General features: G+C 37.1%; 1 protein-coding gene across 1 annotated transcript in view; it reads left to right on the forward strand.

The window, feature by feature from the left end:
• Positions 1-11,807, forward strand: part of LOC107084672 (ryanodine receptor 2-like) — a 99,917-nt gene extending 88,110 nt beyond the window's left edge. Inside the window, exons 94-98 of the mRNA XM_015374604.1 lie at positions 1,454-1,610; positions 1,883-1,947; positions 3,769-3,869; positions 9,905-9,956; positions 11,651-11,807. Coding sequence (XP_015230090.1) covers positions 1,454-1,610; positions 1,883-1,947; positions 3,769-3,869; positions 9,905-9,956; positions 11,651-11,746 — 471 coding nt within the window. The 3' untranslated portion in view covers positions 11,747-11,807. The remainder of the gene's footprint in view (positions 1-1,453; positions 1,611-1,882; positions 1,948-3,768; positions 3,870-9,904; positions 9,957-11,650) is intronic.
• The last annotated feature ends 12,611 nt before the right edge of the window (positions 11,808-24,418 follow it).

Genomic DNA, 24,418 nt, shown 5'->3' on the forward strand with positions numbered 1-24,418 from the left:
AATCAGTGCAGACATCTACCAGTACATTTTGTGAGCACTTCATACTTTTCTCTGCTGACAGGGCTTTTAGAAATGCTAATTTCATGTTACAGCAGAACTTGGCAACTGCCTACGCAACTTAAAATCAAACCCCTTCATTAATGACCATAGCATCACTCTGAGCTTGATTGGCCAGAAAACTCTCCGGACCTGAAACCCATAGAGAACAAATTACATATTGTCGAGATGAGGGTGAATGATACCTGACTCAGCAAAGCTAATAATCTGAAGGCCACTTCTAAAATAACCAGGCTTCCTTAACACCTTTGCAGAGTCAAAGGCTGACCACTTCACTGCCATCTTGAATTGATGCAGAGAGAACAGAAGGAGACAAGTATTTATTGTATATATCTCATATCACCCAGACAAAGTTCCCTATTGAAGTATGTATTTTAGTGGGCTAATATAGAGAAATATATTTTTTTAAGAAACTGCGTTGTGCTTTATCTTTAAATGTAAGCTGCAATCATCAATATTAATGAAATACAACACTTATTAAATAAAATCAATATAATAAAAAATATATATTATGTATTATCAAAACCTTTTTTTTCACTATGTCCCCTCTTTTGATTTTTAGACATAGATAAAAAAGCAAAGGCAGCATCTCCATTTCTAAAGTAAAAACAACCCTTTTGTGGTCATCCCTCAAAAATATGATAGACACATGAAAAAGGCACCCCCAAAGATCTTAGAGTGCCTCTTTGTTTGCTGGTTTATGACGTTAAAACCCAAAGGCCTGATCTATTCTAATATGGACAACACTGTCAGTCACAAATGCCGGCGGATTGCATTTGAATGAACCCTGCTATTATGGGAGGAATGGGATATTACACTGAATCATCAGCACACATCCCCTCTGTCGCTGTATATTTTGATTAAATAACAGTCATTCGAGATCATTTCATATCTATAGTAGAGAAGTACCACAGCATTTTGAAGCTTGTGGACTAGGAAGACAAGTACAATAAAGTGTTTTTGTTTTACTTTCATGCCAGTTCTTTGTGATGAATAGAAAAGTTGGCACTTAAACACAAATCAGACATGGCTGGACAATGTGAAAGGTTGATTCTTCCCATCACACTGTGTGAGATGAAGAATATTGATTGCAAAAAGACCTTTGCACCATGTTCGCACTTTGAATTTGTACAAGAATCCTGTTAGCTCTAAAAATTTTCTTATGAGGCGGCCAGCATGGAGGCAGGCATGAAAGTGCCTTAAACATATAATTGTCTGTACCAGCATGTATTTTCACCCAGCAGTGTTACCTTTGCTGAAAATAATCGTTCCTTATTTCACACCATTTTAAAAACAGTCACAGAAAAAATGACAATGAAAAACACCTTAGGTGGTAATACTTTTCCTTAAATAATATGCAAAATATACCACAACCAATAATGTTTTTTTTTCTTAGTGCTACATGTTCCACATGTATGTGGGAGTGAGAGCAGGTGGTGGGATTGGTGACGAGATCGAGGATCCTGCTGGAGACGAGTTTGAAGTGGAACGCATCATCTTTGATATTACGTTCTTCTTTTTCGTCATCGTCATCCTACTCGCCATCATCCAGGGTGAGTGCAAGGGTGGAATATTTTTTGAACATGTATGCAAACAAGCCTCACACATGCATAAGCAGGTATGCTGCAGTTTTTTTGGCTGCAGCATACATCCAACTCACAAATACAGATGTCGTTCAACAGTTTCTGAGTGAATCGGGTCATGAATATTTCATGTGTTAGAGGAAATTTAGCCGCGTATCTCTTCATCCCTCAGTGCCAGATGCTTTTCACATGAAATGACAGAGATTTCAATGAACAGTTACAAAATGTAGTCCCTCTCTTAGGCTTAATAATTGATGCCTTTGGAGAGCTTCGAGACCAGCAGGAGCAGGTGAAGGAGGACATGGAGGTAAGGGTTGACAAAAATATCTTCTCCACATACATATTTGACCTAAGATAGAATTTCAATATCTTGAAAAAAACTCAAGCAATCTGATAAGGGTTATGTATTATTAAAAGATACAATTCTGTAACCACAACATGATTCCAACATTTGGAAGATCCAGTTTATAACGTTGTTTTTAACATCAGCCTTTATTTGCTGAGCTCCTGTGTGCAAAAAATTACCCAAAATAAAATGTTTGTTGAAGAATATTCTAATACATATTAACATGATTCCTTTGCAGAAAACATGTTTTGGTGTAACTATAAAAAATACATTAGCGTATGTAATTTTTAAAATATCTAATCCATTTAGCGAGCCATTTCTGCATGGTGAATGAAAGCCCATACTTTCTTCCATTGTTTCTTCCAGATTCAATGTTTAAATCCTGACCACTGCAGACATACTTGGCTCATACTGAGTGTGCACTTTTCTATTTATACATAAAAATCAATTTTAGTATAGAATAAGGAACTTTGGCATACAAATGTATAGAAACAATGCATGGAATGTTGTTAGTGTTTGTATAGCAAATCAAACCGTAGTATTGGCATCAAAGATAATCTGTGCCTTGTTTTGATTCTTCTCATTATTTGATCATTTATCAGTTGTATATTTTTTTCTAACAGTGTGAAAAGTGTTATCTTTCGAATATTTTATTACAACAAGAACAACAAACAAAGGTGGATGTAGCAAAATACCCAAAGAATCCTTTAGCTCTTAGAGGTTCTCTCTACGAAATTTCACAGCTTGCAGTTGTTAAAACCACATTTACATGCATAGAGTATTTTAATGGAGTCCTCAGACTACATGGTCTCAAGAGACAGCTATCCTCAGCCACACACAGCGAAGAAGATGAGCATAGTTGAAAGAAAGAGGCAGGCTGACTCTGGGTAACAGCAGCAGTTTGTAGTGAGAACAGTCCAACAAAAACAATTACAAGCAAGTCACTGAATACAGCTTTGATTACTAGACTAAGGAAACAAGTTGCAGACATCCTTTGACAAACAAAGTGTTATGTCACTAAATGTGGAGCAGTTCTGCCCACTGGTATTTGGTTGTCTTGTAGTGAGAGCTAGACAGCAGTGTTTGCATCACAGCATCTGCAGAAGAATAATGAACACTAAGAAATGGTTCAGCACACCTAAAAAATATATATATATATCTTTTTATATATATATTTGTGTGTGTGTGTGTGTTTCAGAGGAATTTAAGCATGAACCAAATACTTTATGCTGAGTGGTTGCTCTAAAATCTTGAAATGTAGAAAAAATATGTTAGCATATGTTTTGGTTTAGTTTTGTCCTTGCTTTTAAGGCAGAACCTATTAATTTGTGTTATGTACCTGTATTTCTCATACAGTCTCTTTTACAGTTACATTGGTTTTATACATTTTCCCAGTTGTTACATTTGAGTGCTCAATCATGATGAACTGAGTGCTCCACTTTCAACCTCTAATAATTTGTTGTTGTTAATATGAGTGTCCTAACACACATATTGCATTACAGTAAGCAGCAAAACAAACATTTTACCATGTTGCTTTCATAGAACACATCTGCAATAACTGTGCAGAAACATACATTTTTTTATTAGCAAAAATCTTCTATGGGAAGGGGTAAATTAAAAAATATCACTACTAACACCATTTCTAGCAAACTATCTCCAATATTTTTGTTACGGAGAATGGATGTCTTATTCTCATTGTTTAGATTTTAAAATTTGTTTTTAGTGTTCATTATTCTTTACATGTTGAATGAGTCATGAGTTCTTATTTCTTTCTCTCTGCAGACCAAATGTTTCATTTGTGGAATAGGAAGTGAGTACTTTGACAAGATCCCTCACGGCTTTGAGACTCACACTCTGCAGGAGCACAACTTGGCAAACTATCTGTGAGTTGTTTTATGCTGGTTACCACTAAGTGTGGGCATGTATTCGTCGAAATCTAAAAAATGTATTATTCAATTGCTGAGCATTACAAATTATACTTAATAAGTGACACATATATTTATGTTGATTTACAAAGAGAATGTGAAAACATTTCTAACATTTAGTTTAAAAGAAAACTGTCCATTCATCCATCTATCTAGCACCACTTAATGCATCAGGGTTACTTTAGGGCTAGTGCCGATCTCTAGCAGTCTACAGACAGTCCAGAGTTAAATTACTTCATTTTGAACCATACTACAAAACAACAAACAATAAAAATGTCTTATACCTGGTTAAGAAGAATCATTAGGAACATATAGAGGAATGTAACTAGGAAGAAAAATCATGTAGATGGCACTTGTACTGGTTGCTGCACAATTATACAATTTTTGCTGTCTGTTACACAGTGCATTTTGTGTTACATTTAAAGTGCACTGTTTGTCTGAACAGGTCAGACATGAAGCTGAATAAATAGAAAACCAGATTTTGCTGCTTTTTGATTTGTAACAGAACTGATTTAGTGCATTTTATATTTAAGAGCAACAGCTCAGAATGCATTATGTTAACAATTAAAGAACAAGCCATTCATTTAATGAGATCAATACTGACAAGTTGATCTGTTTTAGTAATATAGTTTAATATATGAATTACTATATCTAGATAAATTACAGAAAGACTGACTTTTTCAAGCCTTTTCAAGCAACTGTAATTTTTTTTTGCTACTAAGGGTGCTATACCTTTAACTTCCCAGTTTAGTGGAACTGAAAGCCACTGATAAAACTGAACCATTGCAAAATTAAACAGTCTCTCTCGCAGACCACTTTGGACCAGCAGATCGAGAATTCAGGGAGTTACTTGTAAAGCTAGGGCAACATTAACCACTGTAGATTAAATCCTGCATCAGAGAACCAAAGACATCGGATCAGGTAACTGTCATTTTTGTTTCATTGCCAAACAACTTTGAGCTTAGTTAGGTCTTCAGTTTAAGGTGAGATCAGACTGCTATAAAGTGATGACCTGGGTCGCATGACTTATTCATTAACCCTCTTAAGTCACATAGGCAAGTTCTTGAGAAGAGCAGGTGATGATGAACACTGGCTGTAGAATGACCTATAAAATCATTTATTGTACCTCATCTTAAGGTATTGCTGGGGTCAACAATTACATATTGCTATAAGATTTGAATATTAGAAATTATGATGTACAGTATAAACCCCCCACACCCAGGAAGAAGAAAGTAAAACATACAATATTAAGTAGAAAGCAAAATCTTTAAAGCAGCATAAAACAAACTGCAATACATAGTGTTGGCTTCCCTACAGCTGCTTCATTTTAGTTGCAGCAACGATTGCAAAGCTATTCTCTAATAATTTTGTTCTGAATTTAGGTTTGTTCCTGTTAAAACTGATGCATTTTTGTGCATGCAGAGCAGATCTTTAAAGAAGATGCAAAGTGATAGACATTTGCAATTCAGCAGGCAGTGTGTAGAAACCTTTTTTTGCATGTGTGCCTTCATATGCCGATCACATTTTAATAACCTTGCCCTGCAAATGTATGGGTGGAGCAAATGTAATAATTTACCACGTTCAGTGCTTTTCCAAAGCTGAAACTCATCTGCTGCCTTAGTTTTTGCCTCTTTTTTTTAGCAACTCTAAGAGTCTGATGCAAACTCTCATAATAAAATTTCTGCAACCATTGTGTCCATAAAATTAACATTGAAAGTAGTTAACCAAAGTTCTGTAAATATGTAAACATATTTGTGTCATCAAAATTACCAATAGAAGAATACGATTGATAAAGAAATGACATCCCTCTTATTCATGCACACACACAAAAAAATACACATGCAATTTATCACTAACTATTTGGAATCTTTGAGAATTAGGCCACTAAAACAATACATTAGACCAATGGGAAATATTTTTGCTCAATAAAAAGTATGTTTCACACCTGCATTAAGATTGAAGTTTTCTAAATCCATACAGAATTTGAACAAATGTGTTCATTATAATATATTGAATATGTTTATAAAGGTGCAAGAAAAAAAATCTAAATCCAGTTGCCATAATCTGTTAGCAAATAGAAAATAAATGGAATCTCTTGGTCATAAATGTTGAAACATTAAAACCAAAACAATGGAATGGCTTGAACCCTCTGTAGGGTTAGAGTATAGTTTGATAATACATTGCATGCAGTACGTTGTGTGGTATTACATGAGCTACAGGTGCATCTCAAATTCCTAAACCCCTTTGTCTAAAAGGTTTAAACAAGGCAAAAAGAAAAAAAAGATCTACATGTTATGTACATGTTAGCTCTTTGGGTGCATTTGATATACATTCAGTCCGCTAAAAAATTGAAAAAAAAAAAAAAAAAAAGGTAATTAGGAGTAAATTTAGGGACACTGATCCAAATGTTTGAAAATTGCTTTGATACTGGAAGTGGAAATGGCTGACAGCATTTCTCTTTAATCCCTATTTAATTTTCTGGAGTAAATTCTTTACTAATTGCCAATACCAAGAGCTTAACTGAGCCTAATTATGTTGGATCCTGCAGAGTGCTGTTGCAGCCTTTAAATTCATAATTTTCCCTTTTTTTATGATTCTAATACATCGTAATGATTCCTAGTACATATTAGCCCACCTAAAAAGAAATACAAAGACTTTTAATCTCCAGCTCAATCAGTTGTTTTAAGTATTGACTACTGAAGCCTAGTTCAATCTGAAAAACTCACACGAAGAGAAAAGAGAATTAGGAGGAATGTATTGATACAATTACATTGTCTTTGGCGCTCAGACCTTGGCAGGAAACGTAGAGCTTAATTTTGATAGATATGCATGAACAGGAGTAAAGAGCAGGGCTGTGTCCCGACCAGGCCTGAAACTGGTGGTGGAGAGGAGATAGATGAAGTTGGTCAATATGTAGACTGCTGGTTAGAGAGACGGTATGCTGAGCTTTATGGGGATATCCAGTGGATTGCGTGAGCTGATACTAGAGCTTCACTCAGGGACCTGGAGTCACAGGTTGAGAGAACCTGTCCATGATGAGGAAGCATGAAGCGAGGTTGGAGGGCAAAAACTCCCTGTTTGGAAGAAACCTCTGGCAGAACCAGGCTCAACATGGCGGTCTTCTGCCAGATCGGTTGAGATGTGACAGGGAACGCAGTGAGAGTCCGGGAGGAATGACACTCTGATGAAGCTTTAACCACAATGGTGGAGGAGGGGCTGGAGGTGGGTTGAAACGGTGTCATCTGAATGAAGTCACAGAGTGTATCCACCGCCTACGCACAGGAGCACACAAGTGGATCGGAGGCCTTTTAAGATGAACTTTGGTTGCCGATTGGCTTTCGTGTAGGTGTGGTTCAAAGTTGATTGGCTGAGTCGCAGGTGGGTGTAGAAAAGCAATGAGTTTCTTCAGTTGAACTTCCACCTAAGCTCCCTTTCACGGAACTCCCAGACTCCCCCCCTCCAGACACCTCCTCTATCTCCTGGGGGAAGCCAAAGACGCTCCCAGGCTGGTTGACAGACATAGCCTCTCCAGCTTGTCCTGGTTCGCCCCCTGGAACAACTTCCTGAGGGAGGGGCCCAGGGGCCCTCCAAAACGGTTTCCAAGCCACCCTAGCTGACTCGTCTCGATGTGGAGGAGAGACCGCTCTACTCTGAGCCTCTCCTGGATGACCAAGCTCCTCACCCTATCCCTTAGGGAGCCACCCCACTGAGAAAGCTCATTTCAGCCGCTTGTATCTGGAATCTCATTCTTTCAGTCATGATCAACATTTTATTACCATCGGTGAGGGTAGGAATATAGCATGGCCTTTTTTGCACAACAATCTCTTTAATACAAGACCTATCTAGTGTCGACATTATCTGTTTATCAATCTCCTGCTCCATTCTCCCCACACTAAGGAAAAGGACCCCAAAATAACCCTCCTACAATATGAAGGGGCTGCTTTGCACCAGTGGCGGCTGGTGGAGTTTTCTCCAGGGGGGGCTATAAATTCGAAATAGACATACTGTATACCAAAAACCAATCAAATGTACACAAAATTTTGACACAAGTAGTTATCAATGTTGGGTCAGATCCTGACATTTGACAAAGGAGGCAGGGAAAGTAGAATACAGGGCTAGCCTCGCTCTATGCAGTTAGCCAAGTCTTGTAGCTAAAACAGGTCCTGGAAAAGAACGTTTCTTGCACCATTTCTCTCTCTCTCTCCCTCCAATGCGTGGCTTGCTCCCTCGACTCAACCTGTCAATCACCCGGAAAGCCCCAGAGCTGCGCCCCGAGCTCTCCTATACCTTTGTATTGTAGAGGAGCTACTGCAAATGTACAATTTTTAACGAGAGTCAATGGGTAAAGATTTTTGTACCCTAGGGTGGAAATACGTCACCAATCTAACCAAAAAAATGGAATTACTAGTTATTAAAGGTTAAATATTTATCTTACACATCTAAAAAAATATGTGTAAATATATTTCGTAATATTTTAAATGTTAATTTATAATTAAATAAAAAAAATATATGTATGTTTTTTTTTTTATGTCTTAATCAGGGTCATTGGGTGGGTGGTGCGCGGCCCTAGCTCCCTCTATTGGCCAGCCGCCACTGCTTTGCACACAAACTGGCCCAGTGTATGCCGTAGGTCATGGTTAAATTGAGCCAGCAGAACAATATCATTTGCGAAAGGCGGGGACAAAATCTGCTGGTCCTCCAACCAGACCCCTCCATCCATTGGCTGTATCTAGAACTTCTTTCCATTAGGGTACTGAACAGGACAGTGCAGCAGCCCTGCCAAAGTCAAACGTGGTTCAACTTAATGCCAGCAATGCACACCAAACTCCTGCCCTGCTTGTACAGAGACTGGATAGCACCTAATAAAGGGCCTCTGACTATAACTTCTGGAGTGCATGCATTCCTTCTCATGTTCACAAAACACAAGTGGACCAACTGGGCAAATTCCTATGAAACATTGAGCACACTGCAGATGGTGTTTTTCCAGAATTACTTTGAGGCTGACCAAAACTCTCTCCATGCTCTCGCCAAGCTCCCCCAAGGTAGGAGCAACTCAGGAGTCATACAGGCCAACCAGGCTTGATAGGACTGTTTCTTCAGCTTGACACCATTTAAACTACCCTTTGAAAACCGATCCGTGCCTAGTTCGGACCAAGCTCTGATCATTTCACCATACCTAGCTCGGTTCCTTACGACCTTTTACACATCACGATAGCACAGTTCCCCAACTCCTAGTGAAAATCTGTGGTACTACTTCTCTCTAAGGTGAATCAAGCAAATCAATATGGCAGCGCCCAAAACATTCAGGAAGTTTGGTCATAATTGTGATATTTCATTGTTTGCAGAAAATGAATGCAGAGAATTTACTTGAAAGAGTTGGCTTATGAGAAGTGGATATGGCAAACGATTGTCTAATCAGAGCTTACAGATGCAGGAAACAATGACAGCCATTGAGGTTTATCACACTGCTAAGTAGAATCCTCACTGGAAATTGTGTGGCATGGTTGGGAAGCTAGTATGTCTATAAATGTCTGAAATGGTTTTGGAGATGATGTAATTGTAAGGAGATGATGTGGTCTTCTCATGAGCGCTTTGTTATCTGAGAACCACGCCTGATCTGAACCACGTTCTCCTGATCACGCTCCAGCAAATGTTATTGTGGTTTCCCACACGAGAGCTGAAATCCCCCTAAAAAATGATGAAATCCCTGATGCACGTTATTCAGCAACCTCGTCAGGGACCACAGGGCTAAACTCTGACACAAAACGGCTGAGCTGGGGGAAGAAGGGCAGCCACTACCGAAGGCACTAATCTAATATGAACCCTTTCATATGTTTTCTCTCATTTTATTTCTGCTTTAATGCATGCCAAGTATATACATATATAATCATTGTATAGTAGCACAACAAAACCAATTTCTATATAAATATTTTTCTTTTAATGTCAATTTTTTTAAATGCTGTAACAGTTGCCTGATCATCTTTCCCCTTCAGATTTTTCCTGATGTATCTTATTAACAAGGATGAAACTGAACACACTGGACAGGTATGGTAATTATTTCCTCTCTTATAGCACAAGGTACAACCAAAGATGGAATTAGGTGGGCACTTTAAAGGCCCCCTGACAATTTAACTGTCATTGAAAGATCACGTCTCCTTTAATTTATTCATCCTCAACACTCCGCCCCCATGTCTCGGTGACCTATTAATTCCTGCATTTGCAACGATAATGACAATCTGTAATGTAACCTTTTCGGGTTAGAATGAATTTGCATTCATGCAATCCCTGTAAAGCCATACTGTATTACCCTACTGTAGGTATGCACAGTTAATGATACAAATCCCCTCCATGCTAATCAGGTTGGTTCCCTATTACAACTTTTATTTCTTTTAAATTATGTTTTAGTTTTGCATTATGTTTTTTTTTCTATAAAGACGCAATTTATAATTTAAGCCTGATATTATTTCAACTACAATTTTCATTTTATTGTAAAAAAAAAAAAAAAAAAAACCTTTTGCACAGAGCAACATGCATAATTTCTCTTTCACTTCCATCTTACAGAGCTGTATATTTGCTTTTATCTTTCTCTACCATTGGTTTTGTTTTTTTTCTCTGAAAATACTCTACATCAGAGAATAAGTCTTTAGTGTTTGCAGGTAAATGGTATTAAATCAATGATCATTTCTTTCACACATAATTTAGAATTCGGCACAGAATGCTTCCAATATAACGCTGTGCCATCGATCAAAGAAAGGAATTTTTTAATCTTTGTGAACCAGTTTAACATTTCAGTGATATTTCTAAAGTGGATTAAGTTCTGATGCCTATTCCTGGATAAATCTTTTATGCTCTATCAGATATTTTAAATCTCTTTCTATCAAATGGAGAGCTGTTGAAAGATATATTTAAAGGGGAATGCATAATAGTTTATCCTAACTTTAATTTTCATTTGTGCTACAGCCTTTTGCTCAAACCAAATCCTCAAGATCCGATAGATAGAATAAAAAAAAATTGTAAAAAGGTTTGCATAGTTCTTGAACATTAATGACACTAGGACACATTTAAACCCCCTACTCGCACATGATAAATGAAAGGGCTTTTAAAATATTGATGTACAATCAAATGGAATATCAGTCAATCTCTTTCTCTTTTATTTGGCTTAGACACAGAGAAAAAAAAAGGCACAGCTTATTTTTCATTGCTTAAAATGTAGCAGAATTGTTTGCTAGAGTGACATTGAACCTGATGCATGAGGAAATGAAGTGTGGGAACAACACATAAAAGGTGCTCTAAAAGATTTCAGCAAAATGTGCTCACAAACAGCAGCTGCAATCACCTCAGTGGTCTTTCTGCTGACTTGCTGCTCAAGCTGTTTGTAATAGCCATGACAGGAACTGTGTTGTTCTGTATTATCTTCCATAAGCCTAGAGTTGTTCTTCACTTAAACCCCCTGTTGCAGTTGTTAATTAAGTTTGAGGCAAAAAGTGCTTTTAACAGACACTGTTTCAGGAGGATGAAGAGAAATCCACTACGTTTTGATAGATTTTTATGGCTCAAAATATAAAATGTCCCCTTTTAGAAGTTTCTTTCCTGTGCCAAACATGCAAAAAAGGAAAACTATACTTACACTCACCATGCACACTCCTAAACAGTTTATTTTTGTAACTACCGTGTATTGTCAAAAGATGTATAAATTAGATGTAGCGTTTTGATAAATGAAGGCTATGTTGACTTTTCAGGAATCCTATGTGTGGAAAATGTACCAGGAGCGTTGCTGGGAATTCTTTCCTGTGGGAGACTGTTTCCGTAAGCAGTATGAGGATCAACTCGGCTGACAGAACATCCAAGAGGTCAAAACCCTCCCAAGATAGTGTTATTGCTCGGGAGCCACATTGCTTGTTGCCTTTTGACTCTCTAAATTACCTAAAATTTGAGTGTTTATGTTAATCCTATATTAGCTTTTGGAATGATTTATTTTTCCCCAAACAACAGTACTCTGATGTGACACTGAATAAACGAGTTGGAATCAAAAGAATGACAACTGCTTGTTTATGTTCTGATCTAAAAAATGTTTTGGAGGGTCTTGTGGGTTGGAACCTTTTCATTTCAGATCTTTACATCTGCAAATATACTTAGGTTGGCAGTACAGGACTGTTAAATACATCGCTATTTCGCACAATAAAAGCTGATCTGATTCATAGCCAGAGTAATTGTTTTTGGCCTACAGGAACTTATCTTTTTTTGTATCACCTCTGTTTGGCAACCAATTTCACTACAGGATATCTAGTTACACCATTCCCCTTCTTGCATTAACTGTTTTTACCCTGCTTTGCTGCTAATCCATCCTGTCTCTTGGGGATCCTGTTCCTCCTGTGATCAATTTAAATCCTTCCTTACTTCCTTTTCCCCAGATCTCAACTCATCCTTCAATTACCTCTTTTCCCATCTCATTACCAACTACATTGTAGGTTGCTGTCAGATGTCTCAGTGCTCAGGTCAAAGTCCTGTCATAGAAATAGATCATCAGGAGTACGATTAATAAAACAGTTCACTTATGAACAAAAAGCAGTGATTTAAATATAGAAATAGCGCAACAGGGTTTGTTAAGTAGCTGCAGCAGAACAAGTTCAACAGCAGGATGATGGCCATGAGAGGGCCACCTTGAGGGATTGTACTCATTGTCCAAGTGTCAAACACTGTACCTACAAAAGCAATAAATATCAGCGCACCTAATGATTTGAGCTGATGATTGACCCGAAATGGGCTGTGCAAAAGAAACATTTTCTATTGTCAGGTAAATAGTTTCCCTATTAGAAGAATTCCTTGCAACTTGTGACTGCAATAATTAAACCCAGTTGAGATTTGTCTTTAAATCTAAAAGCTATAGCAGTAATATCAAATGCTGATGATCAGTGAAAAATGAAAGATCTGCAATGCTCATGAACCTTTTAAGATTTAAAGTGGTTATAAGAAGACACTCTCTTGCCTGATTCAAATAGAGATTCACTGTCTCCTCTTTCTTGTATTAGATATGCCTGCCATTTTTTGTGTAATGTTCCCTCAGCAGAGGCAAGCAGCTCGACAGAACTGATTGCCTTTAAGTGTTATTTGCAGATTTTCCCTACAAGTATGGTCAAATGGCCAAAAAGGATGGGTTTTGGGGACGTTCATACTTATTCTTTGTACCTATTCTGTACCTTGGGACTTAACATGTTATTATTACAAAGGTTTGCTGTAATACTTAGATTGGAAAATTTGGGATAGTGTTTTTAATTTTTTGGAGGAATTTATCTTTTTTCTGAAGGCGATACAATCAAAACAGAAATGTAAATAAATTTTTTTTTACTTTTAACTGTTCCTTTACAAAACAAGCTGTTGTCTGTGTTTGATGAGTATCAATCCTGTTTTGTTTCATTTTTTTTTATAAACTAATGATAAAGATATATCAATAAATGAACAAAAAACTAAGGAAACTAAAGTAAGAAACCACAGGAGTACGATGAAAATCCAGTAAGACCGGAAGTAAACCCTATTAGGTCATAGACATTGGCAGAAAATTCTCGAACCTAGAGGTCTCAAACTGAAATCCTCCAGGCCCAGTGTCCGATAACTTTTAGGTGTGCCTCTGCTTCATCACACCTGACTCCAGTATGAGCTCGTTAGCAGAACTTGGCTGCTATTAATGAGGTAGTTTAGCTTTTGGATTCAGGTGAGTAGAGCAAAGAATCTAGAATTTGAAAGAGGATTTAAGTACTTGCCTCTAACCACTGCCAGACACTGACAATAGGCACCAGAGGTTAAACATTTAAATGGATATATATATATATTTTAATGCAATTAAAATGTATAAATATATAGTATAATAGATAGCTTTATTATCTTTTGAAAAGTGCCTTGAGACAACCTTTGAGAATGTGTACTTATAAATAAATAAACAATCTAATTGCAACTGGATATTTAGGATAGGACAAATAAAGACCTGAAATATTCCAGTTAGTGTGCAATGAATCTAAAATGTATGAATCTTCAAGTTTTATCAATACATTATGGAAAATAATGAACTTTATCACAATATGATAATATCTTAACAAGGACCTGTAACTCTTGCCTGCTAGCATCTTACACCCTGCAGTTATAATCCAGCAAATAACTGCAGGGTGTAAGATGCTAGCAGGGAAAGCTTACATGGAGCGCCATAACCAAGTGGCTGGAATAGTGTACAGGAACATCTGTGCAGAGTATGGGCTGGAAACCCCAAGGGCAAAGTAGGAAACACCCCCAAAGATGGTAGAAAATGACTAAGCCAAGATCCTGTGGGACTTCCAAACAGACCGAATGGTAATGGCAAACCAAATGGACATTGTGGTGGTGAACAAAAAAGCAGAGGAAAGCTGTACAAAGCAATACCAAGTGATAGCAACATCAGGAAAAAGGAACATGAAAAACTAGAGAAATACCAGGGGCTCAGAGAAGAAAACCTGGAAGGTCGGCATCAGTGGTACCCTTGGTCATTGGGGCACTCGAGGCAGTGACCCCCAAACTTGAGGAGTGGTTCCAGAAAAGTGCAGTCCTAGGAACTGCAAAGATACTGCGCAGAAAAGCTATCAGGACCAGCTACATCTAAAACTGATTAACAGCCTCATCAACCTTGGACTGGAGGGTAAGGAAAAAGAGGAAACCTCTCATTACAAGCTTAGTATATGTTGAAATTTAGCCCCCTTTTCTGGACAAAAAAAAAATCAATCATAACGTCATAACATTAAACCCACAGAAATTCAACCTCCATTTCCAGTTTCCTCTGGTGAAATAAAATCGTCTTAAAAGACACTTACCAGCTACAGATTTTTCAAACAACATCTGCTTTTAAAGCAAGGAACCTTACTTGTTCCAAAATAAACCCAAATTAAATATACTGAATGTTTAAACATTAATTGCAACTTTGTTTTATTAAAAGATATTGTGAACAAGATTGATTTCCTTTTGTCCCTGCCAAACTTTCTATTCTATCTCCTTCCTGATCTTTTATTTCAGCAGCTGGATAATCCCAAGGCCTAAAGGTCTGGATGTTTTGTAGTTTATACAGCATAACTGATTTTATTAAAAACATTTTCTGTAAGTAAGCCCAAGCTTATACCCACAATAATACTTAAAGGATATGTTAGACAAAATAGCTACAGTGTTACTTTGGCATCCAATGTATATTGACTGAAAATGCAACAGTGGCTCTTAGATATATAGTGAGGAAAATAAGTATTTGAACACCCTGCTATTTTGCAAGTTCTGATTGAAATCGAGCAGTGTCTGACATTGTCATTGTAGGTGCATGTGCACTGTGAGAGACATAATCTAAAAAACAAAAATATCCAGAAATCACAATGTATGACTTTTTTAACTATTTACTTGTATGATACAGCTGCAAATAAGTATTTGAAGAACAGAAAATCAATGTGAATAATTGGTCTAATAGCCTTTGTTTGTAATTTCAGAGATCAAACGTTTGCACACACTGTAGGAGGGATTTTGGCCCACTCCTCAACATAGATCTTCTCTAGATCATTTAAGTTTCTGGGCTGTCACTGAGAAACTCTGTGTTTCTCAGTGACAGCCCAGAAACCTCAATGATCTAGAGAAGATCAGTTAGGTTTCTGAGAAACACCGAGTTTCAGGTCTCTCCAAAGATTCTCCATTGGGTTTAGGTCTGGAGAATGGCTAGGCGTTCGTTATGTGTAAATTCCCCAGGAATATACACCATATATTGTTCCCAAACACAGCTAAACCCCCTCCTCTCTTCTTACCACTCTTCCCTGTTCTGTCAGCCTGAAGTAGATGAAATCTGTCTATGTTTACATGAGAGTCTGGGGTTCACGCGGTTAGCCACGTTTCCGGCAGACATAGAATGCTAGCCTCTGTAGCGTCTTTGATGATGAGTTAAAGCCGCCAGGTGATCCAGCTAGTAAGAGAGAGATCTGACATTACCCATGATGGACGGAGGGGATGGTTGGTCTGTATCTACTTCCCCGGTGGTGTTGTCTGACTCCCGCCTGGCTGAATCATCTCTTCCTCCTCAGCTCATGGGGGATATGGGCTTGCTCTGTGTGTGGCAGTACACCAGAGCAGCTGGTCTAGGGTGTAAACAATTGGAGCCTTGTCAAATACACTGGCTCCGCATGCAAAGACAGCGAAAAAAGAATGAAAAATAGAGCTTTCCAGAAAAACTTTAGCCCCATTATGTTAGAAATAGTATGAGAAAGATACGAAGTCACACCAAAAATGAAAATAATAAAAAGATAGATGAAAGTAGGAAAAACTCAGGAAAATAAACGGAGCTGCTGAAACAGTCTGCCTGCTCCTCGCTGGCACAGATTAAGACCTGTATAGATAGGCCAGTATATATGCATATTTGGCTGTTTTAAGTTATCTGGCATTTTATTAACTTCATGCTAATGGAAATGCTCAAATAAAATATCCTTTGATTCTTTTTTTTGTATCTAAGCCAGATTTACAGTAAGAGAAAATATGTGCAAGCATTTGTATACAATGTCCAATGTCTCAGTTTTTCAGTCAGGATGTACCCTCTTTCCTCTGTGTTTTCTACTCATGAACAGTATGCGCCAGATAACTGAACACACAAAAAACACACAAAAAATCTTAAAAAAACAAAAAAAGAAAGAAATTACACTGCAAACTTAAGGAAATATCTTCTCTATTAACATGCTAATGTCAGGCAATTTTTTCTCTATAAAAGGGCAATCACTCATGAAATTTAGATACAATCCAATTACTATAACAACACAATCAAACTTTGCCATAAATGGGGTTGCACTGTGCTTGAGACAGAGTTTATATCTTCCCAAGGCCATTTTATATGGACTGTAACTGCCCAAGATATTCTCATGGTATGTGGACTTGTTTTGTGTCATGGTTAGTTAGGATTTCAGTAGAGCAGAACAAGAAAACATTTTATGTTTAAGTTTCTTTCATTACAAAAGAAAATATGAAAAGTTTGCTTACTGGTTACTTCAACTGTTGAAGTACTTAGGTGCTGCATGTTGATAAAAGAAATTTGAAAGCAAAAAAAAAAAAAAAACATAACAACCATGCTTGATAAAATGTGCAATATATACAGATTATTATGAGCTTGAACATTTTTCAATGCTTGAGGTTTTATTTTAAAACATATATCACCCTTTCAGTTTATCCTTAACTGTTTAAACAACACAAGAAAAATGTTTGAAATAGACAATGCTGTTGTCTGTGTTATGCCTCTAATTCAGGTTTCACATACCAAACCATTGTTTTTACTGAACCCCAGACTGCTGCAAAGATTTAGCAGCATTAAAGAAATTGATGTGTGTTTAAGGTTAAATAATATCAGGAAACTTTACCAACCTTATTATCTCAGGGGAGGCCACCAGGAGGAGGGGACTAATTGGTTTGTTGTCAAGGACCTGCTGGTAACTTGGTGTCCTATGGTTCCATTGCACGAACCACCTCAGTTGTTTATTTCTGCTATGTACTGTGCATCTTTGCTATTTGTAGTAACTATCAGATCAGGTGATATAGAGAATTTTTTGTGGCTGGTTAACATTGGTTGCATTGTTTCATAACTTGCTGGTGATTACTTTCACTGTTGAGCACTGCATTGATATGGGGTTGAGGGATTGTAACTTGAAATGAAAGCACAGCTGTAAAGACTAAACTGAAAACTAAATGTTCTTTCAAGACATTTAGAGCTGAAATCTTAATATGCAATATAAGTGCTTGCCTAATATATAAACAATTTGAAGCACATGATCTAACCACTAACCACTAGGCCATCACAATTTATTCACATTTATGGTGCATATTATCCAAAATTATTTTAAGTATTAAATTTATTTAACATTATGATGTATGGTAATATGAGACTGCTATTAATTCAATTCAATTCAGTTTATTTATATAGCGCCAATTCACAACACATGTCATCTCAAGGCACTTTACAGTTCACCAGATCATATAATCAAATTGATTCAAAGTTTTCTATCTAAGGAAAACCTGTTGATTGCATTGACTCATTGACTCAAATGCAATCCCTCACACTAAGCATGCTTGTAGTAAGAACCTAATGAACAAAAATATGTATTGGTTGAGGTTTTGGCGTTTGGAAGAGGACATTATTTGAGAAATAATATTATGTCCTGAAAAGGTGAATATTAATCTCCACTAGTTAAGGAAGGTCATGTCATGTTGGATTTAAGTCTCTTGGCCCACATGCAAGTTCACACGAGACCAGAGTTATCAGTTCAGTGAACGTTTAATAATGTTCATTCGTACAATTAAATTAGGCTCCACTGGGTGGCTAGGCGGATTCAGCTTGGGTTCTGTTGAAGAGGGAAAATGTTAGTAGGGGCCGGTGATGAGAGATCTTGATGGGTTTGAATGTACCGGCTTACTGTCTGTTGGATGGCGGCTGCGTGGAGGGAAGGGCTTGGATCCGGGAGCGTGTCCGAGGGGCAATTGTGGAGAAGGATGGAGAGCGGCAGGCAGAGATGATCGGTCTTTGGCAGAAGCGGTTTTAATGTCCAGACGCGGTACTCGGCTTTATTCTGAAAGCTCGTCGTCTTTTCTGAAAGGAAACGCAGAATTACTAGAATTCTCTTAAAACATCCAAAGCATGGTTTCAGGTGTTGACTCTGACCAACAAGTGGGACCATCGAGCTATGAGTGACTGTTCCTCAGCTTCTTTTAAGGTCCACCAGTCAAACACCCGAAATCAGCTGCCGGTGCGCCAGCCTGTCAGAGCTCTCCTCCGAAGATCTTCTATAAGATAGGCCACTCACACTGACCCCAATCCTAACAGGTCATTGTTTGGACCCATCTCAGATTATCTGAATCCAAAGCCTGTCACGACTATCAGAAGGTGTAATCTCTAGTGTTTTCATATGTAACAACTTTAATGTCTATCTTTGTTTCACCAGGAAAAACAAATGACTTTCACCGGATAATTAGATTGACACATTTGTTTGACCATACCTCTTATCTGCCTTTAGCTGTACTTCTTCAAAGTTATCTTTTAATTATCCTCCTCTGATCTATTGGACCTAGACAACTCCAAATGAGATGAATGGAATACATGCTTTATTAAAATGTTTTGAGGGATACAACATTGAATAGCTAATGTGTATCAGAATAATAGATAATTCTAGTCCTCCTCTGAAAAAAATAAGACATCCGACACTTATTTATCCTGGCACAAGCACCTAATTTATTTCAAGCAATTTCTGTTTCCCATAATTTATGCTAAGCTTTATGAACTTTTAGAAAGATAGTTGTACTTGTTTCCATTAGGCTTTTCTGACTTTAAGCAGAAAAAAAGGGGGGAAGTGCTTTTTCTTCCTTTCAATTTATCATAAGAAATTTACACAAGAGGTGTTATGAAAAAAATTAACAGCTCTTGATTTACATATGCTTTGTAATCTTATATAATTGCCATACCATAGAGCAAGTGCTTTCTGCCAGTGATCGCATCCAGGAAAGAATTTGGGAAAGAAAGCTTGAATATTCATTAAAGATGTCTTTTCAATTGATATGTGAGTGATGAAAAAGACAAGTTGGTCCATCAGTACTAAAGCAAAATTCACAATTCAATCTATTATGATTAATGATGGACAGTTCTTCAGCATGTATAATGTTTCACACTTTATTACAGAAATACTTCATGACATTATTTTTTTATTAGTTTTTTTTGTATTTAAATATTATTTATATTTTGTATTTAAATAATTTAGCAATCATATTTTTGTATCTATTTTGTTTTACTTTATGTGTTGATTATACTTTTATTTTCAGTTGTATATAGAACACTTTGATGAGGTTTGTTCATCTTTTTTTTTATCTGTGAGACACAAATAAACAGATAACTATTCAACTGGATTGTTCTGGGTAAAACAATTGGAACACTGCCTTTGAAGCTTGCTTAGTTGGTAATGTGACTGTATCCAAATGCAGTATTCCATGGAGATTTCATCTGAGCCATAAATCAATGAGCGAGGGGAGACAAAAAGAAAAACACTGAGGGGGGTATTGAAGTTAAGGAGACCTTTGTCTCCAACAAACTTGTCAACCTTTTTGAATGGTTTTATCTATTAGATTCTTTATTTACCATTGCTTTACTTTCTTTTACTTCTATGAAATGTCACAAAGATGCAATAAATTAGCTAACGGTGAGCACTAGGACGAGATATGCAACTTTGTTTTATCATAGGCATGGGATAACATGAACACATAGTAAACGCTTAAATATTCAGTTTGTATCTAAATGTGTCATTCATGCTGCCTTCAACTGACAGCATTTCAAATTTCTTCTTTTTCAGTCCTTTTTTTTGTTTCTGACCTGTCAGGAAGAATTTGATCCCTTGTCTGCTAGCTGCTATTGCATCTCAGCTTAAGGAAAGTTGAATCTTGTCCATGCATTAAAAAATAAGGCAGGTGGTTCAATTTTTTAAAGCCAAAAATAGCTTCATGGATAATAATTCTCAGAGGCTCAATCCTTGTAGATACATCTGGTACTAACCCATAACACAAATGCTCTCTTTTTTTATATATTTCTCCCTGATGCCACTTAATTTTCAGATTTGTATGCAATATTGTTGGAGCTATCCCTCATTCTCATTATGATTGCAATAAGATAAGTACCCACTCCACTTTTTATTTGAAACATTCAAAGCACACTGAAGTTATTAAAGCCTCTTTTCCTGTGAAAATAGTGCGTTAACTCGGGTTATTCAAATATGACTCTCTAACAATCGGCATTTGGCTCCCTGTCCACTGGCAAAAAAAGCTGTGTCTAACCTCTTGCTCGCAAGCTGCATGGCCTCTGTCCTCCAGCAGCTGTGTGTTTGGTGACACCATCAGTGTTGCCAGATAAAGTCGAGGTTTTCAAGCCCAAACATTTGTTAAAAAACGCCAAATCTTACAACAACCCGCCCAATTAATATAATGTTATATTAACTGTTTAACACATAAACACACTTCAGTGCAACTTAATTCAACACTAAATGTCAATACGCTAGAATCCAACAAAGTCTGCCCAGAGATGTTCTTCATAAACAACTTTGACCAAGCCACCACAGCGATGTCAGATCCAGCGAGTGTCATGTGACACATCACATACCGGTACTAACATGTTTGCAGATGGAATTATAACTACCGGTATGTAGACTACTCCTCTTTTTACATTTAGAAGACAGTGTGCACAAACAAAAATGCTAAGTTTATTTTTACATAACTGAAATAATAACATTTATTATGGCTGATTTTGAATTCTTACCTTTAATGCTTATTATTTTGGCTGGAACACTGAACATCTCAACGCTAAACTTTTACTTCGATGAACTATAATACAATCCATTGTGATTTGTGATTAATACATGGTTGAATGAAATCTTCCGAATAACTGTCCATCCATTCCGTGTTAGTCCAGTTCGCACATCCATCAAACTTGACAGGATCAGCAGGCCCATTCGATTTCTGGACTCGTCTTTCAGCAGAGCAACTTATGAAAAAGCTCCTTTAACTGGCGCATATTATATAGGGAGGGTGAAGAGTTTAATTGCACCAAGTGCTAAATCCCAAAAGCAGTGGTTTCCTCCAGTATCTTTAAATGATTCCCTTTCCAACCAGAACACATCGATCGTCAGCGCGAGGTTTATCACACCAGTGCCTCCTGCTGCTAAATCTAGCATAATTTGTGGCGCCACTCCACTAGTTCTCTGTTGTAAACACTCTGGCAGATGATATTAGCTAATCAATGATGGAGTAAGTTTGGGGGGGCTTTGCTATGAACCAATATTGATTAAAAGATCAAAATGAAAACCGCCCAACTGGGCAGTAAACCACCTAATCTGGCAACACTAGACACCATCATGGTGGGAGCAAGGGCGTAGTCGGTGTGCTTTATTGTTTCGCTCTCTTGTCTCTCCAAATCTCTAGCACCAGTGCTGCACCATGTTTATCGAATGTAAGCAGAGCTGTTTCGGCTTGTTAGATCAGAAGTGAATGGCGCGGTGTGTTGATGTCTGTGTGTTGCTCTCAATGGTATCACAATATTAAGCTTGTCAACCTGGCTCTGGTTTTCCCACAGCATGCTGATCAGATGACCTGGGTAGACATGTGTGAGTGAGCTGTTTCCACTGCCACTAAATGCCGATTGTTCCCCGATTTAAATTGTTTTTCGGCCAGTGTTGAAGGGGTATTAGATAGCTTTGGAGCTAAATTGTACTACAAAACTACCTTCTAATGCCAGCTTCTGTAAAGAAATGATTATGAAGACCCTCTGGAATCTGGATAATTGAGGTATATTCCCAGTTTATTTTACCTAAGTGAGTTTTAAAACAGGTTTTAAAAGACGTGAAGGTGCAAACAAAACAACCTCTGTAAATCAGTAATGGAAACACCAACATCTAATTGCACTTTTATACAAATATGATGTCATGATTAAAAGTTCTATTACTTGGATTAAACAATTGTGTGTGTGAGTAAAAATTATTTATTTTGATGCCTTAAGGTGACCTCCCAACCTTATATGTTTTTAGGATGTAGAGTGAATTGAAATAGTACAAAATATATCAATGGAGGATAAACAACAGAGATACTAACAAACAGGGGCTTCAATGATCCCTCTCTGGGATTGTAAAACTGTACAATGTTATCATAAAGTACCCCAGCCCAGATTGTGACGTTTTTGTCCTATGACAATAAAACAAACTCATTCTTTCCCATCGCAAGTCTTATTTTCATATTGAGAAAACACCCCTCCAGTCAACAGAAAATCTGAGCATTCCAAATTACCATTTAGATTGGACAACTTCATGCCAAAAGAAAGCCAATTACTCAATGACACTTTGGTGGGGGAGAAGGATGGAAGAGGGCTAGAGATGAGTGTATGTCCCAGTGGAGGTCTGCTTGCATCACTTCCCTTTGAAAGCTGTACCACACAAACCTCTCTTTTCATATCTGTAGCTTAACTTTCAGATCTGCAGATGAAGTGGATTTTTGCTGCTGCAGGGCTGTTCGCACACTTGTCTGAGACACCGAAATTTAAAAGGAGACAGGTGCTGCCTTTAATAATTGAAAATGGCAAATTGGCTGGTTCAAAACTAAGCTCAAGCGGTAGGAGAAATGACCCATTTTCCAGCCAAGTTGGTAATTTTTCTTTCTTTTTTTTAAGCTTATGTTTTTAAATACAAGTTTATTGGCATCAATTATTAGAAATTTGTACTGAACAGAGAGGTAGATCTGAGACTACATCTGTTAAAGGTATATTTACATTACTTATTTCGGTATCTTGTTTTGAAAGATGGCTGTTTTGACTGTCATACTCAGCTTAAACGAATATCTGGACCACCTGCTTCAGAAGAAAAAAAATATCAGAAGGTATGATGTTAATCAACAGAAGTCTGGATGCTCAGCTGTTACCATACCTATGTGGGTGGATAACAGAAGATTAAGGTCAGTATTATAGAGATGGTGTATTTTATTTCCATGCGACAAGCAAGATATTTTTACTGTTTCAGTTATGTCAATATTCTCTACAAAAGCAGTATTGTCAGGGCCTACCAGACTTTTTTCCAAGCTTCTGAAGATGCACAAAGAACCCTACAATTAAGCAGTCTTCTAGTTAATTAGTAATTATTTCCCTTTTCTATTAATTATTATATATTTGTTGTATTTTTGCAAATAGTGTATGACCTTTGCATATAGATTGACTGAGTGTTTGTATAGATTATCAGTCATTTCCATTGCAGCTAACACTACGGCTCAAATTGTTGCACCAGTGGAAGGTGATGCCTAGGTCTTAACAGTTTCTAATAGATTATGTTTTTCCCCTGCTTGGCTCTTGATAAACTGCAAATTTGACTTTTCCATGATTTGATCCACCTCTGCAGTAAATCTCTGCAACTGTACCATGTGCCTCTTACCTGCTTCTTTGATGAATGCCATTGATGCTCAGCCTGTGAATAAACACGTTGTTTGTTTTACCGTTGTGCCTTACTCTTTCCAGTTTTTGGTTAACCTATTAACAGTGCTTAGATGGCTAATCAACAGCTTGTAATATTGTTTAATAAACTAACCCTGCTTAGACCCTTTTCTCCGTTTCTTTTTTCCTTTTTTTAATAATACATATAAATATAAAACATTTTTACACTTTTATAATACATATACATATAAAATATTTTTTTCTAAAATAAAATTCAGCAACTGGTGTTATCTAAGAAGGAGGGATCTTTTTGCTAATTTTGGTATAATATATGATGCAATATATCATTGCATCATATATTGTTCAAATGTTATCAGAGTAAAAAGGGTTTATTACAAATGCACTCCATATTTTGTGGCCATTCATGTTAACATTCTGTAAATCACAAATTCCTTTTAGATTTCTGTTTAGTTTTATTTTGTTGATAGAATATTTTTAAGTTAGATTTACACTATGATGAACACTCACCAGCCACTTTATTAGTTAC

The sequence above is a fragment of the Cyprinodon variegatus genome, unplaced genomic scaffold, assembly GCF_000732505.1.
Source record: "Cyprinodon variegatus isolate N-32 unplaced genomic scaffold, C_variegatus-1.0 Scaffold106, whole genome shotgun sequence".
Taxonomy (NCBI): domain Eukaryota; kingdom Metazoa; phylum Chordata; class Actinopteri; order Cyprinodontiformes; family Cyprinodontidae; genus Cyprinodon; species Cyprinodon variegatus.